At 40.6% G+C, this 26,866-nt stretch overlaps 1 protein-coding gene across 3 annotated transcripts; it reads right to left on the bottom strand.

Annotated features, from left to right (window-relative positions):
* Window positions 1-4,889: 4,889 nt before the first annotated feature.
* LOC122130183 (zinc finger protein OZF-like) lies at window positions 4,890-26,857 on the bottom strand. 3 transcript variants are annotated; one of them, XM_042704822.1, is made up of 4 exons: window positions 26,572-26,857; window positions 17,586-17,662; window positions 16,758-17,088; window positions 14,694-16,466 (listed from the first exon to the last, which is right to left on the bottom strand). In XM_042704822.1, exons 3-4 carry the CDS (start codon window positions 17,014-17,016, stop codon window positions 15,256-15,258), a joined length of 1,470 nt encoding a protein of 489 aa, XP_042560756.1. In that variant the 5' UTR covers window positions 17,017-17,088; window positions 17,586-17,662; window positions 26,572-26,857; the 3' UTR covers window positions 14,694-15,255. The 3 variants fall into 3 exon arrangements, with proteins under 3 accessions (XP_042560758.1, XP_042560756.1, XP_042560757.1); XM_042704823.1 differs by lacking the exon at window positions 26,572-26,857 and adding an exon at window positions 25,740-25,812; XM_042704824.1 differs by lacking the exons at window positions 14,694-16,466; window positions 16,758-17,088; window positions 17,586-17,662; window positions 26,572-26,857 and adding exons at window positions 4,890-6,663; window positions 6,955-7,285; window positions 7,763-7,824.
* Between the last annotated feature and the right edge of the window lie 9 nt (window positions 26,858-26,866).

The raw sequence follows: 26,866 nt of genomic DNA, 5'->3' as shown, positions 1-26,866 counted from the left end.
ATAATAATTAAAAAGAAACATTTCTTTCACATGACCCCAAGTAGTCTGTAAGCGTCTCAGTCACAACCATCTGGCTCGCTTTTTCAGGAGCCTTAGGCAACTCCTTTAAAGCTCCTTTGAGTGACCTTCCTCGAAAACTTAAATCCAACAGAAGTGATTTGGTTGATTTAGCTACAAATCCTCTAACACCCATCTCCACTGGTCTTGTGTGTGATGCCCAACCTCGTTGTCTTGGTTTCGCTACCACTTCCGCATACCTTAGCTTCTTGCTTTCAAATACTTTCTCAATCGCATCTTCAAAGAGAATTCTTAACTCAATAATGGAAACAATGTACAAGTACTTACACTTAGAATATAACACCATGTCTAGGTCTCATAGATGTCACAACAATACATTGTGGAACATGACGTTGTCTACTGACACCCACCAGTAATCTCCAGTCCCACATGGACAAATACTGATGAAGGTCCTTACAATTTTAAGTTTTAAATCAGTCTAGTGTGTTAAAGGAAAAACATCTGCCTTCATACGAGTGAAAAGTCAAACAGACAGCACTTCAATCTCAACAGTTTTACAAACCGCTGAGACCCAGCAACTCCAGTTTGGGCATTTGTTCAGCTGTGTTGATGTGTCATGCAAGATGTGTTGAAATGGAGGGACACAGACCTGAGACATTATTCACTCCTTCACTGATCCTCTACTCTGCTTCTCTTCTCTACCATTACTCTAGAATCTAGTATGGCAACAAATCTCTTCACCTGTTCACTTTTAAGAGATACTGTCTATTTTGGCTACAGGCCAACAGCTCCAGGGAAGTGTAGAAAGATAACTGGCTACACACAGTCAAGCACTGCCCTTGAGGGGACCCTGGAAAGTGCTAACGAGCTGAACCAGTTTTTCAACAGGTTTGACCTCCCAACCCCCTTGAGCTCAGCAAGGCAGACTGGGTCCCCTCTCATCACCTCCACCAGTGCCCCCATTCACACCTCGCCTCCCGCCTCCCCCAGCCCCCGACCCCACTCATCACCACCAGTGCCCCCACTTACACCATGTCTCCCCACCCCCCCACCCCAGGAGGCAGCAGCATGCCACCCCACACACACCTCCCCCAGATCACAGCCCAGCACGACTTCTACACCTGGACTGTACATATGTACATAGTTATATTTATTTACGGATAGGCTGTCCAACCAACCCAAGAAACCTCAGGGTCATTATTGATGACCAACTGACTTTCACGGACCACATCGCCTCTGTCTCCAGGTCCTGCCGCTTTGCGCTATTCAACGTCCGCAAAATCAGGCCGTACCTAACCCAGTACACCACCCAGCTGCTGGTGCAAACCTTGGTGAGTTCCCGCCTTGATTACTGCAACGCCCTCCTAACGGGTCTGGCGGCTTGCGTGGTGAAACCACTACAAATGATCCAGAACGCGGCAGCGCGTTTGGTGTTCAACCAACTGAAAAGGGCACACGTCACCCTGCTACTCATTGAGCTCCACTGGCTGCCTGTAGCTGCTCGCATTAAGTTCAAGTCACTTATGCTTGCCTACAGAGTTATTACTGGCTCTGCTCCCACCTACCTAAATGCTCTTGTAAGGGCAAATGTTACACCTAGGATGCTGCGCTCTTCTAGTGAGCGTCGTTTGGTACTGCCGTCTGTGCAAGTACGGCAGTCTAGACTATTCTCATTTGTAGTTCCACGTTGGTGGAATGAACTGCCTAGCACTACCAGAGTAGGGGCATCCCTCTCTACCTTTAAGAAGCTTTTGAAGACCCAACTCTTCAGAGAGCACCTCCCGTCCTAACTGGCACTTCGACTAGTGTTAACTTGCAATTACAGCAGTTACATTCCTGCACTTCTTTTTCTTTTCCATTTCGTTTTTTTATATTTCTTATGTAAAGTAGTATTTATTGTAACACCAGGTTCTATTGCTCGTAGCTTGTTCTCTCCCTTGTACGTCGCTTTGGACAAAAGCGTCTGCTAAATGTAAATGTAAATGTAAATGTAAATGCAATCACTCAGAGAACCAGCGCAGATATGTAGGGCCAGTGTTTACTTATCTTATTTATATTTATTTTTATTTATATTTTGTATTCCTATTACATTGTAACCCACTCTTACCTGTAACTCTCCTTGCTGCTATTACACCTGCATTTCCCTACAGGGATTAATAAAGGTTTATCTTATCTTATAAGATAGGAGGACCCCCTCGAAAACGAGATGCTGCATCTCAAGGGGTTATCCTCCAAACAATACATTTCAAATTATCTGTATCTTATTTTATGGAGCCTACATTGAAAGTATGGCAACAAATCTCTTCACCTGCTCACTTTTATGAGATACTGCCTATTTTGTAGATTCAATGAAACCGAATAATTAAACAGTGCTTCATCTCTCTACCACAGTTGTAGTTCACATAAAGTTCATTGTTTACTTACGAAATGCTTGAATTGGCACAAGCTAAACATTAAAACCTGTTTCATGTAGAAAACCCATGAATGTATCAGGTAAAAACAACACGGGATAGATAAGACATTTTTATTCCCACTCAGTTTTCCATAACAATTAAGTAACAGGGTGTTGTGTATTCCCACCATACTCTATTGAACAGGTTGGTACGGAGTGTGAATCTCCGCAAGACGTGTAAAACATGCAAGGTCTCATGCCAGTTAACCTAGCTATGGGGAGTCCTGGCCATCTCTGTCTTAGTGCCCCATTATAACAGTTGCCAGTTGCCTGGGTGTGTTAATATACACTAATTAGCTGCTGAGTCAAATGTGTGTGTTTGGGGGCCAAGCAGTGAAGCGGTACAGGCACACAGAAGGTTTCCATTATTTATTAATTATCATTAGCCTATCATTTATTTTTAGCATCAAATTACTGACAATTGTCAGGGCCGGGCTCGGGAAACGAACTCTGGCCACTGGTTCTCTGGTCCAGAGAGAAGCTCACTGAGCTAATGAAGGAAGTAGGACCCAAATGCAAGATGCTTGCAGGAATTGTTGTCTTTAATAACAGGGAAAACACAAAAAGGAATAATCCAAACGCTCGGAAGACAGTCAAAAACAGATAATCAAAAACAGAGAAGTTGATTTTAACAAGACTAGGAAAAATAAAAGATTTACAAAGACTGTGACTAGACTGTGAAACTGGAACTAGCAAACGTGATTAACCTAAGAGCCTTGAGAGACCTGAGACTTGAAACACGAAACATGAAAGCTAGAACCCAGTACTGACCAGAACACAAACGAGTAAGTCACCGAAAAGAACACAAAAAACCACCAGGTATAAATACAACACTTAATGGGTCATGTGACCAATTAACTAACAAACAGACAGTTGGCAACAATGAAAGGAAAACCGACACAGAAAGTCAACAAAAGCACATGTACAAACATAACAAACACTGGAAGCACATGTACACACACAACCACACCACAGCCTCTCTAGTCGGCGGCCTCCAGAGGCCCGGAGGTCCCAACTTGTGACACAGAGGTTCCAAATCGTGACAACAATAACACGTATGAAATTGTTTCTTTTTAGGAGGCTAAACTAGAAGAAGGAAACATGACAATTCTCTCAAAACAAAAATATATTTTTAATAACGAAGACCCAGGAAAGATACAGAAATTAATTTGGTAACTAGCTTTAGTAGTTATTTTCCTGCCAGCTACAACCCACACATAACATGGCAGCAAGATTAAGAACTACAATCCCTATGAGGAGTAGCCACAATGTTATCACAAAAGGTTAGAATACAAACCTTTCCCTTTAACACTTGGGAGACCAAGGCCTGTTAGACTCTTTTAGGAAGTTTGACATGCCTAAATGCTTTTATATATTTGTATATATCACTAAAAACACAGATGCAAAAGTGGCATATATGATTATGTTCTAGAACATCGGTTCCCAAACTGGGGTACGTGTACCCCCAGGGGTACGCAAAGTGGTTCAGGGGGTACGCAGGGAGAAAATTTCCGCGATAACAGAAAACGGAAGGAATTCACAGAATGTACCGTTTGAAACAGAATTGCAACTTTCAGACGGAAACATCATTTTGTGCATCAAAATCGCCCAAATTCCCCTGTATTTTGTCCTGCAAGGCTGTATTTATTTCTTATAAACACAACAACGATCGCAACGATGAACAAGCATTAATTCGAAACAAAACCACTGAGAAAATGTCACGTCTGTGCTGAACTCCGCTCCGGCCACGCCCCCCTATCCTATTCAACACAGACCTCCGTAGCCTATCAAATGAATTAGTTCATCTTCCCAATCGCCTGCAAATAATGTTTTTTTAGTCTTCTGTTCTGTTGATGGCTGGCCAACAACAACCTTAGAAGGTTTGGGTCACTTGTGGCACATATTATTCACTCATTTTAGGCCATCAATCTACCTCTGGGTGAACAAAATAAGCCGAAACGGATTAAAACGGAATTAAAGTAAAAGGTGAAAAGGAAAAGTTTATTTTTTTCAACGGGGGGGGGGGGGTAAGCAGCTGGATATTAAATGTCTGAAGGGGTACGGTACTGTAAAAAGTTTGGGAACTACTGTTCTAGAAGACCTCACCAATAATAACATGAGGGAATGTAGTACAATATTTTTTTATTTAATTCAAATGTAAACATACCCTTACAAAAACCTACTTTTACCCTAAGGGTAAACTGGTGTTGAACATCAACCTTAAAATGTTCTGCTTCTGTGGCTAACAAAAGCATCTACATTAATGAACCAAAGATCTGATATTTGTGTGTATGGTCAGAAAAAAACCAGCATGGTTTGTCTACTGTATATTTCCTGATGTGTCTTGAGATTTGTTCTACGCTTAAAGCATAAAGATTTTTGCATTGTTTCACCCAGGAGGAATGATCATTTTTTCTTCTCTTTTTATTTTTGTAAACCCAGAGCAAATGCCTTTTATTCTTGAGAAGTAGGTTTCCCTTATGTTGTTATACTTATTACATTCTGTCAGGAAAAGTAACTCATACCCTGTTACTACAGTGAGGGCAGAGTCTGTATTTTTGAGGTAGCCATGTTTGTCTGTGTCTACCCTTTTTAATGACAATGCTATGTTCCCTCCCCCGTCCTCTTTCTTTCTTCCCCCATCTCTGACCCTCAACACTCATCTTTGAGGTGTAGATAATCTTCATATGAGGCGCTGTTTAGGCCATATATCTAGAAAGCTTGCACAAACAGCTACTGCTGCTTGTCGATTATATATTTTACGTCCTCACACCGCACCCCCACATACACATACTTGAAAAAAACACTCACTTTTAACTTTTTTTTATTGAATTCATGTTTCAATCTCTACCCTAACTAATGTTTCATATGTGAAGGAATAAACTTTTATCATGTACATCACATGTTGTTTTAAAACTCATCTAATCTAAAATATTTCAGTAAGTGATACTCAATCAGGTATTAGCAGGGCAGCACATCATTTCAATGGATCCTCTGGTGACTCTTGAGATTAGACATTTGGTTAAAGGCCTTTCCACACTGAGAACACTGATGTGGCTTTTCTCCAGTATGGATCTTCTGGTGTGTTTTAAGATCAGACATTCGGCTAAAGTTTTTACCACACTGAGAACACTGATGTGGCTTTTCTCCAGTATGGATCTTCTGGTGTGTTTTAAGATTACCCATAAGGCTAAAGGTTTTTCCACACAGAGAACACTGATGTGGCTTTTCTCCAGTATGGCTCTTCTGGTGTGTTTTAAGATTACACATATGGCTGAAGGTTTTTCCACACAGAGAACACTGATATGGCTTTTCTCCAGTATGGATCTTCTGGTGATTTTTAAGATTACTCATTTGATTAAAAGCCTTTCCACACTGAGAACACTGATGTGGCTTTTCTCCAGTATGGATCTTCTCGTGTTTCTTGAGATGAGATATGTGGCTAAAGGTTTTTCCACACTGAGAACACTGATGTGGCTTTTCTCCAGTATGGATCTTCTGGTGTGTTTTAAGATCAGACATTTGGCTAAAGGTTTTTCCACACTGAGAACACTGATGTGGCTTTTCTCCAGTATGGATCTTCTGGTGTGTTTTAAGATTACCCATAAGGCTAAAGGTTTTTCCACATAGAGAACACTGATGTGGCTTTTCTCCAGTATGGATCTTCTGGTGTTTTTTAAGATTACACATAAGGTTGAAGGTTTTTCCACACAGAGAACACTGATGTGGCTTTTCTCCAGTATGGATCTTCTGGTGATTTTTAAGATTACTCATTTGATTAAAAGCCTTTCCACACTGAGAACACTGATGTGGCTTTGCCCCAATATGGATCCCCTGGTGTCTCTTGAGATTAGACATTTGTCTAAAGGTTTTTCCACACTGAGAACACTGATAGGGCTTTTCTCCAGTATGGATCCTCTGATGGGTCCTAAGTTGAGACATGTGGCTAAAGGTCTTTTCACACTGAGAACACTGATAAGGCCTTTCCCCAGTATGGATCCTCTGGGGTTCCTTGAGGCTGGATATATAATTAATGGTCCCTCCACATTGAGAACACTGAACTGGCTTTTCTCCAGTATGTTTCATCATATGTACGGTTAGGTGTGATTGATTTGACTGATTGTGACATCTGTCTTTGTTTCTTTTTTCCTCAGTGTTCCCTTTCATATTAGATTGGATCCTTTGAATGTCTCCTGTAAGATTATAAAAAAAAGTTCAGCAATATTTTCTCTCTTCTCCTCTATCTGGGATGATTCTACAATACAATACATACGATACATATTTTTGATTTTTGTTTTGTCAGACACTTTCTCTCTTTTGAATGTAACAGACTGCAGATATTATCCCATAAGTAAGGTATTCCCACAGTATCTCTGTTCTCTGAAGAGGTCTCACATTCATTGTGAAGCACAAGTTAGCCAAGTTTCTCTAAAATGTAAGTAGTGTAACTATACATAACACATAACGACGAACAAGCAACTTACCTGTAGGAGAAGAGGCATAGTGACCATATTCACTTAAATCAAATTCTTCTTCATCTGTAATTTCCATTGGTGAATTCTTTTCTTCTTTCATGGTTGGTGACGTGTACATTTCAGTCTTGATTTCACATTCCATTCCAGGCTTTTCTTCCACTGTCTGAATTGCAGACAAATACTCTTGTAGGAAATCATCAAATTCTTCTTCTTTTATCTCCTTCTTCACTGACATGAGCGGTTGTGATGGTTCGGTAAATCCAGACATTTCTGACTTTAGTTCTGTTTGGAAACAGAAACTCTGTCAAACTATCCTTCAATGCAACGATATGGTGAAAATCTGCAAAGAAAGAACTACAATATAGTTGTATTGCTGGTGAATTACAAATACTGTATAGTTCCAGAGCAGCCCGGTGCCATTTATCTGACTCTGTGGTGTTAATATAGTGCTTCTTCTGTCTGACCTATTAGCTTCCTGGATTCAAACCTAGCCAATCAGCTGTAGGAGATTTTAGAATTCAAACTAGCATGACAAAGGGTTATGGGCAGGTCTCTGAGCACCGTTTACACATCTGATGGTCCTCAGGTGGGCATGGCCATAACTCAACCTGCTGAGACTACACAAAGGAGTGTAGTAGGGGGGTGGGGTGGATGTGTGAACTGAACGGTGATGGAGATAATGTACCTTCCTTCAAGGATGTAACACATAACAAATACAATTTACATGAATAAAAAAGGCTTTCTCTTTGGCAGTACTCCAACTAAACCTTGCCTGTACATCTATTGTGACTAACATAGAAATAGTTTATTTACTCACAATTCTCTCAGAGATGCTTGCTGACTTGTTCTTGTACTGCACCTTTAATCTTTATGTTCATAAAATAGGAAAGAAACCTGGGGAAGAGGTTGCGGGTAGAAAGAGAAAGAGAGACGGTTACCATAGATTTGCCTTTTTGCAATACAAATTAGTACACATATTTATTTTTGCTAATGTAAAGCATTAAAAGTTATAGTCGGTGATTCTGACAAGAGGTTGATGATCAAATCACACTGGCACTGATTGTTTCCCATTTGCAGGGCCAAGACTTTACGAACACCGGAATTATTTTGAGGACACACTCTGAACAGACAGCTAGAAGACTGTGAGGAGCAAGTTGCTAGATTTGACCAAAATTGTACCTGAACCTTTAAGTTTCTTTTTCTTTCTGTGATTCAGTGATTTTCTTGACATGCACCTACAGGTCACTTTCACAGATACAAAGATCAAAGCACCTTGCACAGCTTTGTCACATTAGTCCATACTTTTTTCTGGTAATTGTTCAACAACAATTATTCCCAAAGTGCTTTGTACAATTTATGTTTTTGAATTTCCACACAGTCATAATGAATCAGTAGTATTCATGTAGAAGCAGAAGACAGAGAAGGAGTAGTGACCAAACAGAGATTTCAAAGAATGCTATTTTCAGGGTTGTAATACCAAAAAAAGAACTTGAGGCCCAAATACTGGGAAGTTTTGTGCTAATGCCAATCTAGTCACATCCACAACATATTGGGTAATTTATCCAGATGTCATAAAAGAGGTTGTAAGAAAAAGGGAAGTTTCTTTTGTGGTTGATGCAGCAATCTGTATACATTCCAGTACAGTAACGAAGCACGTGGAACATACTCCAGATTCAGTGGTGCATATCTGAACAACAAGCATCTTATCTAGCCATATATACGGTTTAAGACACCTCCCAGGTTTTTAATGTAAATGAGCTAGGCTTCTAATTCAAACAGGTCTGGCAACCTTTTGTTGTTCTGTATGATGATCAGGTTTCTCTGACCTACTGCCTAAGATGGTTCTCAAATGGCCTATCCCATTGCCATACTATGATTAATTGCTCACAGCTCAGTTTGCTTCCTGACCCCAGGTGTCTGAGAAAATCCAGTGTGGGGACTTTTCCTTTGTTACCATGAACATTACCATTTTGGATAGCAGCTGCTTAATCATGAACTCACAGGATGTATTGTAATTTTTTACAAGGTGTTGCAGCTGCTTGATCATGAATCTCATGTTCACTCACATGATATACTGTAATTAGTTACAAGGTGTTGAAAAGAATGCCACTGCTATGTCATATGGAACACCTACTTACTTACGTACCTGCATCCCCTTTTCAGTGCAATATTTTTCATGTCCATTGGGTATTACTGAGCCATTCACAAACACTGACAAGTAACTGGAAGAAAATCAGTTTCAGAAGAGTTTTCTAATTGAACCACTTTAACCCCTTTTGATTGAGTCTTCTTTTAGAAGATAGCCATTCATCATGAAACTAGCCAATAAGAAACTAGTGACTGTACTGTACTGTTTGTCAGCTCTGTCACACATAACTTAATGTCATTTTGGTTATACAAAGGAAAATATGTTCAATTCCTTGTGCTATTGGTTTGGGAATTCCCACAGTGGCTAATCCTCTCACTATCAGATGCAAGTACTCATAGCCAACAACCTGACCAATATAACAACTTCCCAACTATAGATACAAGTACGCAAAACTGGTTGGAGACAGCCAGAACAGCTGCATGTTGTACCCAGGATCCTTAAGGCCCTCCTTCATAGTAAAACAGGCCCAGTCTGTAGCCCACAAGTCCTAAACACAACAACATGATTGCCCAACCATACAACCTGAGCAACAGGATACTACAACATCAACAAAGCTACCTTTGTGAGCATTTCACTGGGGTTTTCAAGCAGGCACCTTCCTTCATCAGTGTTTTGTTGAATTAGGCCCACAGTGCCTCCAGAAGGCTCAACAGTGGTGTCTGGCATCCCAGAGCCACCCACTACATTCTCATGATGGGTTAGAATGTATGCCGCTAACAGAGACAACAAACAGATACACCTCAAAATGGACCTTGATAAGATTTCACGTATCTCAGTTTTAGTTCAGTTTAATTCATGACCCCAAGTAGTCTGTGCGCGTCTCAGTCACAACCATCTGGCTCGCTTTTTCAGGAAGCCTTAGGCAACTCCTTTAAAGCTCCTTTGAGTGACCTTCCTCGAAAACTTAAATCCAACAGAAGTGATTTGGTTGATTTAGCTACAAATCCTCTAACACCCATCTCCACTGGTCTTGTGTGTGATGCCCAACCTCGTTGTCTTGGTTTCGCTACCACTTCCGCATACCTTAGCTTCTTGCTTTCAAATACTTTCTCAATCGCATCTTCAAAGAGAATTCTTAACTCAATAATGGAAACAATGTACAAGTACTTACACTTAGAATATAACACCATGTCTAGGTCTCATAGATGTCACAACAATACATTGTGGAACATGACGTTGTCTACTGACACCCACCAGTAATCTCCAGTCCCACATGGACAAATACTGATGAAGGTCCTTACAATTTTAAGTTTTAAATCAGTCTAGTGTGTTAAAGGAAAAACATGTGCCTTCATACGAGTGAAAAGTCAAACAGACAGCACTTCAATCTCAACAGTTTTACAAACCGCTGAGACCCAGCAACTCCAGTTTGGGCATTTGTTCAGCTGTGTTGATGTGTCATGCAAGATGTGTTGAAATGGAGGGACACAGACCTGAGACATTATTCACTCCACTGATCCTCTACTCTGCTTCTCTTCTCTACCATTACTCTAGAATCTAGTATGGCAACAAATCTCTTCACCTGTTCACTTTTAAGAGATACTGTCTATTTTGGCTACAGGCCAACAGCTCCAGGGAAGTGTAGAAAGATAACTGGCTACACATAGTCAAGCACTGCCCTTGAGGGGACCCTGGAAAGTGCTAACGAGCTGAACCAGTTTTTCAACAGGTTTGACCTCCCAACCCCCTTGAGCTCAGCAAGGCAGACTGGGTCCCCTCTCATCACCTCCACCAGTGCCCCCATTCACACCTCGCCTCCCGCCTCCCCCAGCCCCCGAACCCACTCATCACCACCAGTGCCCCCACTTACACCATGTCTCCCCCCACCCCCCCCACCCCAGGAGGCAGCAGCATGCCACCCCACACACACCTCCCCCAGATCACAGCCCCAGCACGACTTCTACACCTGGACTGTACATATGTACATAGTTATATTTATTTACGGATAGGCTGTCCAACCAACCCAAGAAACCTCAGGGTCATTATTGATGACCAACTGACTTTCACGGACCACATCGCCTCTGTCTCCAGGTCCTGCCGCTTTGCGCTATTCAACGTCCGCAAAATCAGGCCGTACCTAACCCAGTACACCACCCAGCTGCTGGTGCAAACCTTGGTGAGTTCCCGCCTTGATTACTGCAACGCCCTCCTAACGGGTCTGGCGGCTTGCGTGGTGAAACCACTACAAATGATCCAGAACGCGGCAGCGCGTTTGGTGTTCAACCAACTGAAAAGGGCACACGTCACCCTGCTACTCATTGAGCTCCACTGGCTGCCTGTAGCTCCTCGCATTAAGTTCAAGTCACTTATGCTTGCCTACAGAGTTATTACTGGCTCTGCTCCCACCTACCTAAATGCTCTTGTAAGGGCAAATGTTACACCTAGGATGCTGCGCTCTTCTAGTGAGCGTCGTTTGGTACTGCCGTCTGTGCAAGTACGGCAGTCTAGACTATTCTCATTTGTAGTTCCACGTTGGTGGAATGAACTGCCTAGCACTACCAGAGTAGGGGCATCCCTCTCTACCTTTAAGAAGCTTTTGAAGACCCAACTCTTCAGAGAGCACCTCCCGTCCTAACTGGCACTTCGACTAGTGTTAACTTGCAATTACAGCAGTTACATTCCTGCACTTCTTTTCTTTTCCATTTCGTTTTTTATATTTCTTATGTAAAGTAGTATTTATTGTAACACCAGGTTCTATTGCTCGTAGCTTGTTCTCTCCCTTGTACGTCGCTTTGGACAAAAGCGTCTGCTAAATGTAAATGTAAATGTAAATGTAAATGTAAATGCAATCACTCAGAGAACCAGCGCAGATATGTAGGGCCAGTGTTTTACTTATCTTATTTATATTTATTTTTATTTATATTTTGTATTCCTATTACATTGTAACCCACTCTTACCTGTAACTCTCCTTGCTGCTATTACACCTGCATTTCCCTACAGGGATTAATAAAGGTTTATCTTATCTTATCTGTATCTTATTTTATGGAGCCTACATTGAAAGTATGGCAACAAATCTCTTCACCTGCTCACTTTTATGAGATACTGCCTGTTTTGTAGATTCAATGAAACCGAATAATTAAACAGTGCATCATCTCTCTACCACAGTTGTAGTTCACATAAAGTTCATTGTTTACTTACGAAATGCTTGAATTGGCACAAGCTAAACATTAAAACCTGTTTCATGTAGAAAACCCATGAATGTATCAGATAAAAACAACACGGGATAGATAAGACATTTTTATTCCCACTCAGTTTTCCATAACAATTAAGTAACAGGGTGTTGTGTATTCCCACCATACTCTATTGAACAGGTTGGTACGGAGTGCGAATCTCCGCAAGATGTGTAAAACATGCAAGGTCTCATGCCAGTTAACCTAGCTATGGGGAGTCCTGGCCATCTCTGTCTTAGTGCCCCATTATAACAGCTGGCAGGTGCACGGGTGTGTTAATATACACTAATTAGCTGCGGAGTCAAATGTGTGTGTGTGGGGGCCAAGCAGTGAAGCTACACAGGCACACAGAAGGTTTCCATTATTTATTAATTATCATTAGCCTATCATTTATTTTTAGCATCAAATTACTGACAATTGTCAGGGCCGGGCTCGGGAAACGAACTCTGGCCGCTGGTTCTCTGGTCCAGAGAGAAGCTCACTGAGCTAATGAAGGAAGTAGGACCCAAATGCAAGATGCTTGCAGGAATTGTTGTCTTTAATTACTTCTCCAAAACAGGGAAAACACAAAAAGGAATAATCCAAACGCTCAGAAGACAGTCAAAAACAGATAATCAAAAACAGAGAAGTTGATTTTAACAAGACTAGGAAAAATAAAAGATTTACAAAGACTGTGACTAGACTGTGAAACTGGAACTAGCAAACGTGATTAACCTAAGAGCCTTGAGAGACCTGAGACTTGAAACACGAAACATGAAAGCTAGAACCCAGTACTGACCAGAACACAAACGAGTAAGTCACCGAAAAGAACACAAAAAACCACCAGGTATAAATACAACACTTAATGGGTCATGTGACCAATTAACTAACAAACAGACAGTTGGCAACAATGAAAGGAAAACCGACACAGAAAGTCAACAAAAGCACATGTACAAACATAACAAACACTGGAAGCACATGTACACACACAACCACACCACAGCCTCTCTAGTTGGCGGCCTCCAGAGGCCCGGAGGTCCCAACTTGTGACACAGAGGTTCCAAATCGTGACAACAATAACACGTATGAAATTGTTTCTTTTTAGGAGGCTAAACTAGAAGAAGGAAACATGACAATTCTCTCAAAACAAAAATATATTTTTAATAACGAAGACCCAGGAAAGATACAGAAATTAATTTGGTAACTAGCTTTAGTAGTTATTTTCCTGCCAGCTACAACCCACACATAACATGGCAGCAAGATTAAGAACTACAATCCCTATGAGGAGTAGCCACAATGTTATCACAAAAGGTTAGAATACAAACCTTTCCCTTTAACACTTGGGAGACCAAGGCCTGTTAGACTCTTTTAGGAAGTTTGACATGCCTAAATGCTTTTATATATTTGTATATATCACTAAAAACACAGATGCAAAAGTGGCATATATGATTATGTTCTAGAACATCGGTTCCCAAACTGGGGTACGTGTACCCCCAGGGGTACGCAAAGTGGTTCAGGGGGTACGCGGGGAGAAAATTTCCGCGATAACAGAAAACGGAAGGAATTCACAGAATGTACCGTTTGAAACAGAATTGCAACTTTCAGACGGAAACATCATTTTGTGCATCAAAATCGCCCAAATTCCCCTGTATTTTGTCCTGCAAGGCTGTATTTATTTCTTATAAACACAACAACGATCGCAACGATGAACAAGCATTAATTCGAAAACAAAACCACTGAGAAAATGTCACGTCTGTGCTGAACTCCGCTCCGGCCACGCCCCCCTATTCAACACAGACCTCCGTAGCCTGTCAAATGAATTAGTTCATCTTCCCAATCGCCTGCAAATAATGTTTTTTTAGTCTTCTGTTCTGTTGATGGCTGGCCAACAACAACCTTAGAAGGTTTGGGTCACTTGTGGCACATATTATTCACTCATTTTAGGCCATCAATCTACCTCTGGGTGAACAAAATAAGCCGAAACGGATTAAAACGGAATTAAAGTAAAAGGTGAAAAGGAAAAGTTTATTTTTTTCAACGGGGGGGGGGGGGGGGGGGGGTAAGCAGCTGGATATTAAATGTCTGAAGGGGTACGGTACTGTAAAAAGTTTGGGAACTACTGTTCTAGAAGACCTCACCAATAATAACATGAGGGAATGTAGTACAATATTTTTTTATTTAATTCAAATGTAAACATACCCTTACAAAAACCTACTTTTACCCTAAGGGTAAACTGGTGTTGAACATCAACCTTAAAATGTTCTGCTTCTGTGGCTAACAAAAGCATCTACATTAATGAACCAAAGATCTGATATTTGTGTGTATGGTCAGAAAAAAACCAGCATGGTTTGTCTACTGTATATTTCCTGATGTGTCTTGAGATTTGTTCTACGCTTAAAGCATAAAGATTTTTGCATTGTTTCACCCAGGAGGAATGATCATTTTTCTTCTCTTTTTATTTTTGTAAACCCAGAGCAAATGCCTTTTATTCTTGAGAAGTAGGTTTCCCTTATGTTGTTATACTTATTACATTCTGTCAGGAAAAGTAACTCATACCCTGTTACTACAGTGAGGGCAGAGTCTGTATTTTTGAGGTAGCCATGTTTGTCTGTGTCTACCCTTTTTAATGACAATGCTATGTTCCCTCCCCCGTCCTCTTTCTTTCTTCCCCCATCTCTGACCCTCAACACTCATCTTTGAGGTGTAGATAATCTTCATATGAGGCGCTGTTTAGGCCATATATCTAGAAAGCTTGCACAAACACTACTGCTGCTTGTCGATTATATATTTTACGTCCTCACACCGCACCCCCACATACACATACTTGAAAAAAACACTCACTTTTAACTTTTTTTTATTGAATTCATGTTTCAATCTCTACCCTAACTAATGTTTCATATGTGAAGGAATAAACTTTTATCATGTACATCACATGTTGTTTTAAAACTCATCTAATCTAAAATATTTCAGTAAGTGATACTCAATCAGGTATTAGCAGGGCAGCACATCATTTCAATGGATCCTCTGGTGACTCTTGAGATTAGACATTTGGTTAAAGGCCTTTCCACACTGAGAACACTGATGTGGCTTTTCTCCAGTATGGATCTTCTGGTGTGTTTTAAGATCAGACATTCGGCTAAAGTTTTTACCACACTGAGAACACTGATGTGGCTTTTCTCCAGTATGGATCTTCTGGTGTGTTTTAAGATTACCCATAAGGCTAAAGGTTTTTCCACACAGAGAACACTGATGTGGCTTTTCTCCAGTATGGCTCTTCTGGTGTGTTTTAAGATTACACATATGGCTGAAGGTTTTTCCACACAGAGAACACTGATGTGGCTTTTCTCCAGTATGGATCTTCTGGTGATTTTTAAGATTACTCATTTGATTAAAAGCCTTTCCACACTGAGAACACTGATGTGGCTTTTCTCCAGTATGGATCTTCTCGTGTTTCTTGAGATGAGATATGTGGCCAAAGGTTTTTCCACACTGAGAACACTGATGTGGCTTTTCTCCAGTATGGATCTTCTGGTGTGTTTTAAGATCAGACATTTGGCTAAAGGTTTTTCCACACTGAGAACACTGATGTGGCTTTTCTCCAGTATGGATCTTCTGGTGTGTTTTAAGATTACCCATAAGGCTAAAGGTTTTTCCACATAGAGAACACTGATGTGGCTTTTCTCCAGTATGGATCTTCTGGTGTTTTTTAAGATTACACATAAGGTTGAAGGTTTTTCCACACAGAGAACACTGATGTGGCTTTTCTCCAGTATGGATCTTCTGGTGATTTTTAAGATTACTCATTTGATTAAAAGCCTTTCCACACTGAGAACACTGATGTGGCTTAGCCCCAATATGGATCCCCTGGTGTCTCTTGAGATTAGACATTTGTCTAAAGGTTTTTCCACACTGAGAACACTGATAGGGCTTTTCTCCAGTATGGATCCTCTGATGGGTCCTAAGTTGAGACATGTGGCTAAAGGTCTTTTCACACTGAGAACACTGATAAGGCCTTTCCCCAGTATGGATCCTCTGGGGTTCCTTGAGGCTGGATATATAATTAATGGTCCCTCCACATTGAGAACACTGAACTGGCTTTTCTCCAGTATGTTTCATCATATGTACGGTTAGGTGTGATTGATTTGACTGATTGTGACATCTGTCTTTGTTTCTTTTTTCCTCAGTGTTCCCTTTCATATTAGATTGGATCCTTTGAATGTCTCCTGTAAGATTATAAAAAAAAGTTCAGCAACATTTTCTCTCTTCTTCTCTATCTGGGATGATTCTACAATACAATACATACGATACATATTTTTTATTTTTGTTTTGTCAGACACTTTCTCTCTTTTGAATGTAACAGACTGCAGATATTATCCCATAAGTAAGGTATTCCCACAGTATCTCTGTTCTCTGAATAGGTCTCACATTCATTGTGAAGCACAAGTTAGCCAAGTTTCTCTAAAATTGAAGTAGTGTAACTATACATAACACATAACGATGAAAAAGCAACTTACCTGTAGGAGAAGAGGCATAGTGACCATATTCACTTAAATCAAATTCTTCTTCATCTGTAATTTCCATTGGTGAATTCTTTTCTTCTTTCATGGTTGGTGACGTGTACATTTCAGTCTTGATTTCACATTCCATTCCAGGCTTTTCTTCCACTGTCTGAATTGCAGACAAATACTCTTGTAGGAAATCATCAAATTCTTCTTCTTTTATCTCCTTCTTCACTGACATGAGCGGTTGTGATGGTTCGGTAAATCCAGACATTTCTGACTTTAGTTCTGTTTGGAAACAGAAACTCGGTCAAACTATCCTTTAATGCAACGATATGGTGAAAATCTGCAAAGAAAGAACTACAGTATAGTTGTACTGCTGCTGAATTACAAATAATGTATAGATCCAGAGCATCCCAGTGCCAGCCTTAACAATGTGAGTTCATTAATCTGTCTTTGTGGTGTTAATATAATGCTTCTTCTGTCTGACCTATTACCTTCTTGAATTCAAACCTAGCCAATCAGCTGTAGGAGCTGTTGGAATGCAAACTAGCATGACAAAGGATTATGGGCAGGTCTCTGAGCACCGTTTACACATCTGATGGTCCTCAGGTGGGCATGGCCATAAATCAACCTGCTGAGACTACACAAAGGAGTGTAGTAGAGGGGTGGGGTGGATGTGTGAACTGAACGGTGATGGAGATAATGTACCTTCCTTCAAGGATGTAACACATAACAAATACAATTTACATGAATAAAAAATACTTTCTCTTTGGCAGTACTCCAACTAAACCTTGCCTGTACATCTATTGTGACTAACATAGAAATAGTTTATTTACTCACAATTCTCTCAGAGATGCTTGCTGACTTGTTCTTGTACTGCACCTTTAATCTTTATGTTCATACAAGAGGAAAGAAACCTGGGGAAGAGGTTGCGGGTAAAAAGAGAAAGAGAGACGGTTACCATAGATTTGCCTTTTTGCAATAAAAATTAGTACACATATTTATTTTTGCTAATGTAAAGCATTAAAAGTTGTAGTCTGTGATTCTGACAAGAGGTTGATGATCAAATCACACTGGCACTGATTGTTTCCCATTTGCAGGGCCAAGACTTTACGAACACCGGAATTATTTTGAGGACACACCCTGAACAGACAGCTAGAAGACTGTGAGGAGCAAGTTGCTAAATTTGACCAAAAGTGTACCTGAACCTTTAAGTTTATTTTTCTTTCTGTGATTCAGTGATTTTCTTGACATGCACCAACAGGTCACTTTCACAGATACACAGATCAAAGCACCTTGCACAGCTTTGTCACATTAGTCCATACTTTTTTCTGGTAATTGTTCAACAACAATTATTCCCAAAGTGTTTTTTACAATTTATGTTTTTGAATTTCCACACAGTCATAATGAATCAGTAGTATTCATGTAGAAGCAGAAGACAGAGAAGGAGTAGTGACCAGACAGAGATTTCAAAGAATGCTATTTTCAGGGTTGTAATACCAAAAAAAGAACTTGAGGCTCAAATACTGGGGAGTTTGTGCTAATGCCAATCTAGTCACATCCACAACACATTGGGTAATTTATCCAGATGTCATAAAAGAGGTTGTAAGAAAAAGGGAAGTTTCTTTTGTGGTTGATGCAGCAATCTGTATACATTCCAGTACAGTAACGAAGCACGTGGAACATACTCCAGATTCAGTGGTGCATATCTGAACAACAAGCATCTTATCTAGCCATATATACGGTTTAAGACACCTCCCAGGTTTTTAATGTAAATGAGCTAGGCTTCTAATTCAAACAGGTCTGGCAATCTTTTGTTGTTCTGTATGATAATCAGGTTTCTCTGACCTACTGCCTAAGATGGTTCTCAAATGGCCTATCCCATTGCCATACTATGATTAATTGCTCACAGCTCAGTTTGCTTCCTGACCCCAGGTGTCTGAGCAAATCCAGTGTGGGGACTTTTCCTTTGTTACCATGAACATTACCATTTTGGATAGCAGCTGCTTAATCATGAACTCACAGGATTTATTGTAATTTTTTACAAGGTGTTGCAGCTGCTTGATCATGAATCTCATGTTCACTCACATGATATACTGTAATTAGTTACAAGGTGTTGAGAAGAAGGCCACTGCTATGTCATATGGAACACCTACTTACTTACGTACCTGCATCCCCTTTTCAGTGCAATATTTTTCATGTCCATTGGGTATTACTGAGCCATTCACAAACACTGACAAGTAACTGGAAGAAAATCAGTTTGAGAAGAGTTTTCTAATTGATGTTGTGCTGTACAGAACTCGAACACAGAGAACCACTTTAACCCCTTTTGATTGAGTCTTCTTTAAGAAGATAGCCATTCATCATGAAACTAGCCAATAAGAAACTAGTGACTGTACTGTACTGTTTGTCAGCTCTGTCACACATAACTTTATGTCATTTTGGTTATACAAAGGAAAATATGTTCAATTCCTTGTGCTATTGGTTGGGGAATTCCCACAGTGGCTAATCCTCTCACTATCAGATGCAAGTACTCATAGCCAGCAACCTAACCAATGTAACAACTGCCCAACTATACATACCAGTACGCAAAACTGGTTGGAGACAGCCACAACAGCCGCATGTTGTACCCAGGATCCTTAAGGCCCTCCTTCATAGTAAAACAGTCCCAGTCTGTAGCCCACAAGTGCTAAACACAACAACATGATTGCGCAACCATACAACCTGAGCAACAGGATACTACAACATCAACAAAGCTACCTTTGTGAGCATTTCACTGGGGTTTTCAAGCAGGCACCTTCCTTCATCAGTGTTTTGTTGAATTAGGCCCACAGTGCCTCCAGAAGGCTCAACAGTGGTGTCTGGCATCCCAGAGCCACCCACTACATTCTCATGATGGGTTAGAATGTATGCCGCTAACAGAGACAACAAACAGATACACCTCAAAATGGACCTTGATAAGATTTCACGTATCTCAGTTTTAGTTCAGTTTAATTCATGACCCCAAGTAGTCTGTGCGCGTCTCAGTCACAACCATCTGGCTCGCTTTTTCAGGAGCCTTAGGCAACTCCTTTAAAGCTCCTTTGAGTGACCTTCCTCGAAAACTTAAATCCAACAGAAGTGATTTGGTTGATTTAGCTACAAATCCTCTAACACCCATCTCCACTGGTCTTGTGTGTGATGCCCAACCTCGTTGTCTTGGTTTCGCTACCACTTCCGCATACCTTAGCTTCTTGCTTTCAAATACTTTCTCAATCGCATCTTCAAAGGGAATTCTTAACTCAATAATGGAAACAATGTACAAGTACTTACACTTAGAATATAACACCATGTCTAGGTCTCATAGATGTCACAACAATACATTGTGGAACATGACGTTGTCTACTGACACCCACCAGTAATCTCCAGTCCCACATGGACAAATACTGATGAAGGTCCTTACAATTTTAAGTTTTAAATCAGTCTAGTGTGTTAAAGGAAAAACATCTGCCTTCATACGAGTGAAAAGTCGAACAGACAGCACTTCAATCTCAAGAGTTTTACAAACCGCTGAGACCCAGCAACTTCAGTTTGGGCATTTCTTCAGCTGTGTTGATGTGTCATTCAAGATGTGTTGAAATGGAGGGACACAGACCTGAGACATTATTCACTCCTTCACTGATCTTCTACTCTACTTCTCTACTCTACCATTACTCTAGAATCTAGTATGGCAACCAATCTCTTCACCTGTTCACTTTTAAGAGATACTGTCTATTTTGGCTACAGGCCAACATCTCCAGGGAAGTGTAGAAAGATAACTGGCTACACACAGTCAAGCACTGCCCTTGAGGGGACCCTGGAAAGTGCTAACGAGCTGAACCAGTTTTTCAACAGGTTTGACCTCCCAACCCCAATGAGCTCAGCAAGGCAGACTGGGTCCCCTCTCATCAACTCCACCAGTGCCCCCATTCACACCTCGCCTCCCGCCTCCCCCAGCCCCCGACCCCACTCATCACCACCAGTGCCCCCACTTACACCATGTCTCCCCCCACCCCCCCACCCCAGGAGGCAGCAGCATGCCACCCCACACACACCTCCCCCAGATCACAGCCCCAGCACGACTTCTACACCTGGACTGTACATATGTACATAGTTATATTTATTTACGGATAGGCTGTCCAACCAACCCAAGAAACCTCAGGGTCATTATTGATGACCAACTGACTTTCACGGACCACATCGCCTCTGTCTCCAGGTCCTGCCGCTTTGCGCTATTCAACGTCCGCAAAATCAGGCCGTACCTAACCCAGTACACCACCCAGCTGCTGGTGCAAACCTTGGTGAGTTCCCGCCTTGATTACTGCAACGCCCTCCTAACGGGTCTGGCGGCTTGCGTGGTAAAACCACTACAAATGATCCAGAATGCGGCGGCGCTTCTGGTGTTCAACCAACTGAAAAGGGCACACGTCACCCTGCTACTCATTGAGCTCCACTGGCTGCCTGTAGCTGCTCGCATTAAGTTCAAGTCACTTATGCTTGCCTACAGAGTTATTACTGGCTCTGCTCCCACCTACCTAAATGCTCTTGTAAGGGCAAATGTTACACCTAGGATGCTGCGCTCTTCTAGTGAGCGTCGTTTGGTACTGCCGTCTGTGCAAGTACGGCAGTCTAGACTATTCTCATTTGTAGTTCCACGTTGGTGGAATGAACTGCCTAGCACTACCAGAGTAGGGGCATCCCTCTCTACCTTTAAGAAGCTTTTGAAGACCCAACTCTTCAGAGAGCACCTCCCGTCTTAACTGGCACTTTGACTAGTGTTAACTTGCAATTACAGCAGTTACATTCCTGCACTTCTTTTTCTTTTCCATTTCGTTTTTTATATTTCTTATGTAAAGTAGTATTTATTGTAACACCAGGTTCTATTGCTCGTAGCTTGTTCTCTCCCTTGTACGTCGCTTTGGACAAAAGCGTCTGCTAAATGTAAATGTAAATGTAAATGCAATCACTCAGAGAACCAGCGCAGATATGTAGGGCCAGTGTTTTACTTATCTTATTTATATTTATTTTTATTTATATTTTGTATTCCTATTACATTGTAACCCACTCTTACCTGTAACTCTCCTTGCTGCTATTACACCTGCATTTCCCTACAGGGATTAATAAAGGTTTATCTTATCTTATCTGTATCTTATCTTATGGAGCCTACATTGAAAGTATGGCAACAAATCTCTTCACCTGCTCACTTTTATGAGATACTGCCTATTTTGTAGATTCAATGAAACCGAATAATTAAACAGTGCTTCATCTCTCTACCACAGTTGTAGTTCACATAAAGTTCATTGTTTACTTACGAAATGCTTGAATTGGCACAAGCTAAACATTAAAACCTGTTTCATGTAGAAAACCCATGAATGTATCAGATAAAAACAACACGGGATAGATAAGACATTTTTATTCCCACTCAGTTTTCCATAACAATTAAGTAACAGGGTGTTGTGTATTCCCACCATACTCTATTGAACAGGTTGGTACGGAGTGTGAATCTCCGCAAGACGTGTAAAACATGCAAGGTCTCATGCCAGTTAACCTAGCTATGGGGAGTCCTGGCCATCTCTGTCTTAGTGCCCCATTATAACAGCTGGCAGGTGCACGGGTGTGTTAATATACACTAATTAGCTGCTGAGTCAAATGTGTGTGTTTGGGGGCCAAGCAGTGAAGTTGCACAGGCACACAGAAGGTTTCCATTATTTATTAATTATCATTAGCCTATCATTTATTTTTAGCATCAAATTACTGACAATTGTCAGGGCCGGGCTCGGGAAACGAACTCTGGCCGCTGGTTCTCTGGTCCAGAGAGAAGCTCACTGAGCTAATGAAGGAAGTAGGACCCAAATGCAAGATGCTTGCAGGAATTGTTGTCTTTAATTACTTCTCCAAAACAGGGAAAACACAAAAAGGAATAATCCAAACGCTCAGAAGACAGTCAAAAACAGATAATCAAAAACAGAGAAGTTGATTTTAACAAGACTAGGAAAAATAAAAGATTTACAAAGACTGTGAAACTGGAACTAGCAAACGTGATTAACCTAAGAGCCTTGAGAGACCTGAGACTTGAAACACGAAACATGAAAGCTAGAACCCAGTACTGACCAGAACACAAACGAGTAAGTCACCGAAAAGAACACAAAAAACCACCAGGTATAAATACAACACTTAATGGGTCATGTGACCAATTAACTAACAAACAGACAGTTGGCAACAATGAAAGGAAAACCGACACAGAAAGTCAACAAAAGCACATGTACAAACATAACAAACACTGGAAGCACATGTACACACACAACCACACCACAGCCTCTCTAGTTGGCGGCCTCCAGAGGCCCGGAGGTCCCAACTTGTGACACAGAGGTTCCAAATCGTGACAACAATAACACGTATGAAATTGTTTCTTTTTAGGAGGCTAAACTAGAAGAAGGAAACATGACAATTCTCTCAAAACAAAAATATATTTTTAATAACGAAGACCCAGGAAAGATACAGAAATTAATTTGGTAACGTCATAAGCAGCTGGATATTAAATGTCTGAAGGGGTACGGTACTGTAAAAAGTTTGGGAACTACTGTTCTAGAAGACCTCACCAATAATAACATGAGGGAATGTAGTACAATATTTTTTTATTTAATTCAAATGTAAACATACCCTTACAAAAACCTACTTTTACCCTAAGGGTAAACTGGTGTTGAACATCAACCTTAAAATGTTCTGCTTCTGTGGCTAACAAAAGCATCTACATTAATGAACCAAAGATCTGATATTTGTGTGTATGGTCAGAAAAAAACCAGCATGGTTTGTCTACTGTATATTTCCTGATGTGTCTTGAGATTTGTTCTACGCTTAAAGCATAAAGATTTTTGCATTGTTTCACCCAGGAGGAATGATCATTTTTCTTCTCTTTTTATTTTTGTAAACCCAGAGCAAATGCCTTTTATTCTTGAGAAGTAGGTTTCCCTTATGTTGTTATACTTATTACATTCTGTCAGGAAAAGTAACTCATACCCTGTTACTACAGTGAGGGCAGAGTCTGTATTTTTGAGGTAGCCATGTTTGTCTGTGTCTACCCTTTTTAATGACAATGCTATGTTCCCTCCCCCGTCCTCTTTCTTTCTTCCCCCATCTCTGACCCTCAACACTCATCTTTGAGGTGTAGATAATCTTCATATGAGGCGCTGTTTAGGCCATATATCTAGAAAGCTTGCACAAACAGCTACTGCTGCTTGTCGATTATATATTTTACGTCCTCACACCGCACCCCCACATACACATACTTGAAAAAAACACTCACTTTTAACTTTTTTTTATTGAATTCATGTTTCAATCTCTACCCTAACTAATGTTTCATATGTGAAGGAATACACTTTTATCATGTACATCACATGTTGTTTTAAAACTCATCTAATCTAAAATATTTCAGTAAGTGATACTCAATCAGGTATTAGCAGGGCAGCACATCATTTCAATGGATCCTCTGGTGACTCTTGAGATTAGACATTTGGTTAAAGGCCTTTCCACACTGAGAACACTGATGTGGCTTTTCTCCAGTATGGATCTTCTGGTGTGTTTTAAGATCAGACATTCGGCTAAAGTTTTTACCACACTGAGAACACTGATGTGGCTTTTCTCCAGTATGGATCTTCTGGTGTGTTTTAAGATTACCCATAAGGCTAAAGGTTTTTCCACACAGAGAACACTGATGTGGCTTTTCTCCAGTATGGCTCTTCTGGTGTGTTTTAAGATTACACATATGGCTGAAAGTTTTTCCACACAGAGAACACTGATATGGCTTTTCTCCAGTATGGATCTTCTGGTGATTTTTAAGATTACTCATTTGATTAAAAGCCTTTCCACACTGAGAACACTGATGTGGCTTTTCTCCAGTATGGATCTTCTCGTGTTTCTTGAGATGAGATATGTGGCTAAAGGTTTTTCCACACTGAGAACACTGATGTGGCTTTTCTCCAGTATGGATCTTCTGGTGTGTTTTAAGATCAGACATTTGGCTAAAGGTTTTTCCACACTGAGAACACTGATGTGGCTTTTCTCCAGTATGGATCTTCTGGTGTGTTTTAAGATTACCCATAAGGCTAAAGGTTTTTCCACATAGAGAACACTGATGTGGCTTTTCTCCAGTATGGATCTTCTGGTGTTTTTTAAGATTACACATAAGGTTGAAGGTTTTTCCACACAGAGAACACTGATGTGGCTTTTCTCCAGTATGGATCTTCTGGTGATTTTTAAGATTAGTCATTTGATTAAAAGCCTTTCCACACTGAGAACACTGATGTGGCTTTGCCCCAATATGGATCCCCTGGTGTCTCTTGAGATTAGACATTTGTCTAAAGGTTTTTCCACACTGAGAACACTGATAGGGCTTTTCTCCAGTATGGATCCTCTGATGGGTCCTAAGTTGAGACATGTGGCTAAAGGTCTTTTCACACTGAGAACACTGATAAGGCCTTTCCCCAGTATGGATCCTCTGGGGTTCCTTGAGGCTGGATATATAATTAATGGTCCCTCCACATTGAGAACACTGAACTGGCTTTTCTCCAGTATGTTTCATCATATGTACGGTTAGGTGTGATTGATTTGACTGATTGTGACATCTGTCTTTGTTTCTTTTTTCCTCAGTGTTCCCTTTCATATTAGATTGGATCCTTTGAATGTCTCCTGTAAGATTATAAAAAAAAGTTCAGCAACATTTTCTCTCTTCTTCTCTATCTGGGATGATTCTACAATACAATACATACGATACATATTTTTTATTTTTGTTTTGTCAGACACTTTCTCTCTTTTGAATGTAACAGACTGCAGATATTATCCCATAAGTAAGGTATTCCCACAGTATCTCTGTTCTCTGAATAGGTCTCACATTCATTGTGAAGCACAAGTTAGCCAAGTTTCTCTAAAATTGAAGTAGTGTAACTATACATAACACATAACGATGAAAAAGCAACTTACCTGTAGGAGAAGAGGCATAGTGACCATATTCACTTAAATCAAATTCTTCTTCATCTGTAATTTCCATTGGTGAATTCTTTTCTTCTTTCATGGTTGGTGACGTGTACATTTCAGTCTTGATTTCACATTCCATTCCAGGCTTTTCTTCCACTGTCTGAATTGCAGACAAATACTCTTGTAGGAAATCATCAAATTCTTCTTCTTTTATCTCCTTCTTCACTGACATGAGCGGTTGTGATGGTTCGGTAAATCCAGACATTTCTGACTTTAGTTCTGTTTGGAAACAGAAACTCGGTCAAACTATCCTTTAATGCAACGATATGGTGAAAATCTGCAAAGAAAGAACTACAGTATAGTTGTACTGCTGCTGAATTACAAATACTGTATAGATCCAGAGCATCCCAGTGCCAGCCTTAACAATGTGAGTTCATTAATCTGTCTTTGTGGTGTTAATATAATGCTTCTTCTGTCTGACCTATTACCTTCTTGAATTCAAACCTAGCCAATCAGCTGTAGGAGCTGTTGGAATGCAAACTAGCATGACAAAGGGTTATGGGCAGGTCTCTGAGCACCGTTTACACATCTGATGGTCCTCAGGTGGGCATGGCCATAAATCAACCTGCTGAGACTACACAAAGGAGTGTAGTAGAGGGGTGGGGTGGATGTGTGAACTGAACGGTGATGGAGATAATGTACCTTCCTTCAAGGATGTATGTAACACATAACAAATACAATTTACATGAATAAAAAAGGCTTTCTCTTTGGCAGTACTCCAACTAAACCTTGCCTGTACATCTATTGTGACTAACATAGAAATAGTTTATTTACTCACAATTCTCTCAGAGATGCTTGCTGACTTGTTCTTGTACTGCACCTTTAATCTTTATGTTCATACAATAGGAAAGAAACCTGGGGAAGAGGTTGTGGGTAAAAAGAGAAAGAGAGACGGTTACCATAGATTTGCCTTTTTGCAATACAAATTAGTACACATATTTATTTTTGCTAATGTAAAGCATTAAAAGTTGTAGTCGGTGATTCTGACAAGAGGTTGATGATCAAATCACACTGGCACTGATTGTTTCCCATTTGCAGGGCCAAGACTTTACGAACACCGGAATTATTTTGAG

This window comes from Clupea harengus, unplaced genomic scaffold (genome assembly GCF_900700415.2).
Source record: "Clupea harengus unplaced genomic scaffold, Ch_v2.0.2, whole genome shotgun sequence".
NCBI classification, from domain to species: Eukaryota; Metazoa; Chordata; class Actinopteri; order Clupeiformes; family Clupeidae; genus Clupea; species Clupea harengus.
This window is presented reverse-complemented; position numbering and strand designations above follow the sequence as displayed.